The sequence below is a fragment of the Triticum aestivum genome, chromosome 6B (genome assembly GCF_018294505.1).
Source record: "Triticum aestivum cultivar Chinese Spring chromosome 6B, IWGSC CS RefSeq v2.1, whole genome shotgun sequence".
NCBI lineage: Eukaryota > Viridiplantae > Streptophyta > Magnoliopsida > Poales > Poaceae > Triticum > Triticum aestivum.
Window position 1 is genome coordinate 32676932 of NC_057810.1, and position 1501 is coordinate 32678432.

At 58.2% G+C, this 1501-nt stretch overlaps 1 protein-coding gene across 1 annotated transcript; it reads left to right on the plus strand.

Moving 5' to 3' along the window:
- The first annotated feature begins 417 nt into the window (after positions 1 to 417).
- Positions 418 to 1233, plus strand: LOC123135559 (histone H2A.1-like). Its single transcript, XM_044554666.1, has 2 exons — positions 418 to 689; positions 780 to 1233. The coding sequence occupies exons 1-2, from the start codon at positions 513 to 515 to the stop codon at positions 1044 to 1046; spliced, it is 444 nt and encodes a 147-aa protein (XP_044410601.1). The 5' UTR covers positions 418 to 512; the 3' UTR covers positions 1047 to 1233.
- The last annotated feature ends 268 nt before the right edge of the window (positions 1234 to 1501 follow it).

Below are 1501 nucleotides of genomic sequence, written 5' to 3' on the forward strand. Positions count from 1 at the left end.
GAGGATCGCGGAGTGGGAGGCGAGCACGCGTGCGTCTGCCGCTCCCCCTCCTCCCCCTATTTATAGCCTCGGTGCGGTGAAGCCAAGGGGGTGAGACATGGGGGGCGTGGGATTAACTACGCCTACTCCCCCACGACCTGCGATTATTACGCCTTAACGGCATGCGGTAACTGCCGCAGGAATGCCAACCGTCCGCCTCGACCACAGATGATCCGCGCGTGGGCCGAGGCATGATAGTGGCAGGCCCCAGCCTGCAGCGACATCCCGTCGCGCGCGTGGGCTGGCAGGCTGATTCGTCAGTAGGGCCATCCCACGGATCGCGGCCCCCCTACTACGCCAAGATCCAACGGCGAGCGCAGCATGTCACACGGATCGCTCCCTCCTCTGCTTCCCAATAAAAGCCGCGCCCACGCCTGCGTTCCAACCCACAAACTCAGAGCATTCCCATCCAGCGCAACCGCCGCCAACACCACTCCTCGAGAGTCCTCGCCGCCGGAGAAGTAGCAAGCAGGATGGCCGGAAGGAAGGGCGGCGACAGGAAGAAGGCGGTGACCCGCTCCGTGAAGGCCGGGCTCCAGTTCCCCGTCGGCCGCATCGGGCGCTACCTCAAGAAGGGCCGCTACGCCCAGCGCGTCGGCTCCGGCGCCCCCGTCTACCTCGCCGCCGTCCTCGAGTACCTCGCCGCCGAGGTACGCGCCGATGTTTGCCGTCCTTTCTTGTGCACTCCTGTTCTTTCCGTGCTCGACGGATAACTGACAGATTTCGTTTTTGAATCCCAGGTCCTGGAGCTCGCCGGCAACGCGGCCAAGGACAACAAGAAGACCCGCATCATCCCGCGCCACCTGCTGCTCGCCGTCCGCAACGACCAGGAGCTCGGCAGGCTGCTCGCCGGCGTCACCATCGCCCATGGCGGCGTGATCCCCAACATCAACTCCGTGCTGCTCCCCAAGAAGTCCCCCGCCGCCGCCGAGAAGGAGGCCAAGTCGCCCAAGAAGAAGACGTCCACCAAGTCCCCCAAGAAGAAGACCGCCGCCACCAAGGAGTAACCGCCCCCATAGCCTAGCCAGTGTTGCTTAGATCCATTTCTCATGGACTAAGATGAGACCCTGTATGTAATGCCTGCTAGTCTGTGATTTCGTCGAGCATGGGTGACATTGTACCTGCTAGTCATGGACTAAGATGAGATCCAATCATTTCAGTCTGTTGTTCTATCTATGGCTGCAGTCATTCCAATCTCTTGTTCTACCTATGGCTGCAATTGATCTTGCGAATGCTTGCTCCCTGCCTATACGTCTGAAGGACGCTTTACTTGTAAATTCTCTCTTGTGTCATCTGAAAATTTCCGTTGATCTGTAATTTTCAGTGATTTATCTTTACTTCCTTGTGAAGTTCACTTCAAGCTTATTCCTATCAAGCTGCGGGAAACTGAATCTAAGAAGAGCTTATAAATCATCCTGCACCTCTCCCTGCGTGGCAGCTTATAAATTGAGCTTCAGAAGTC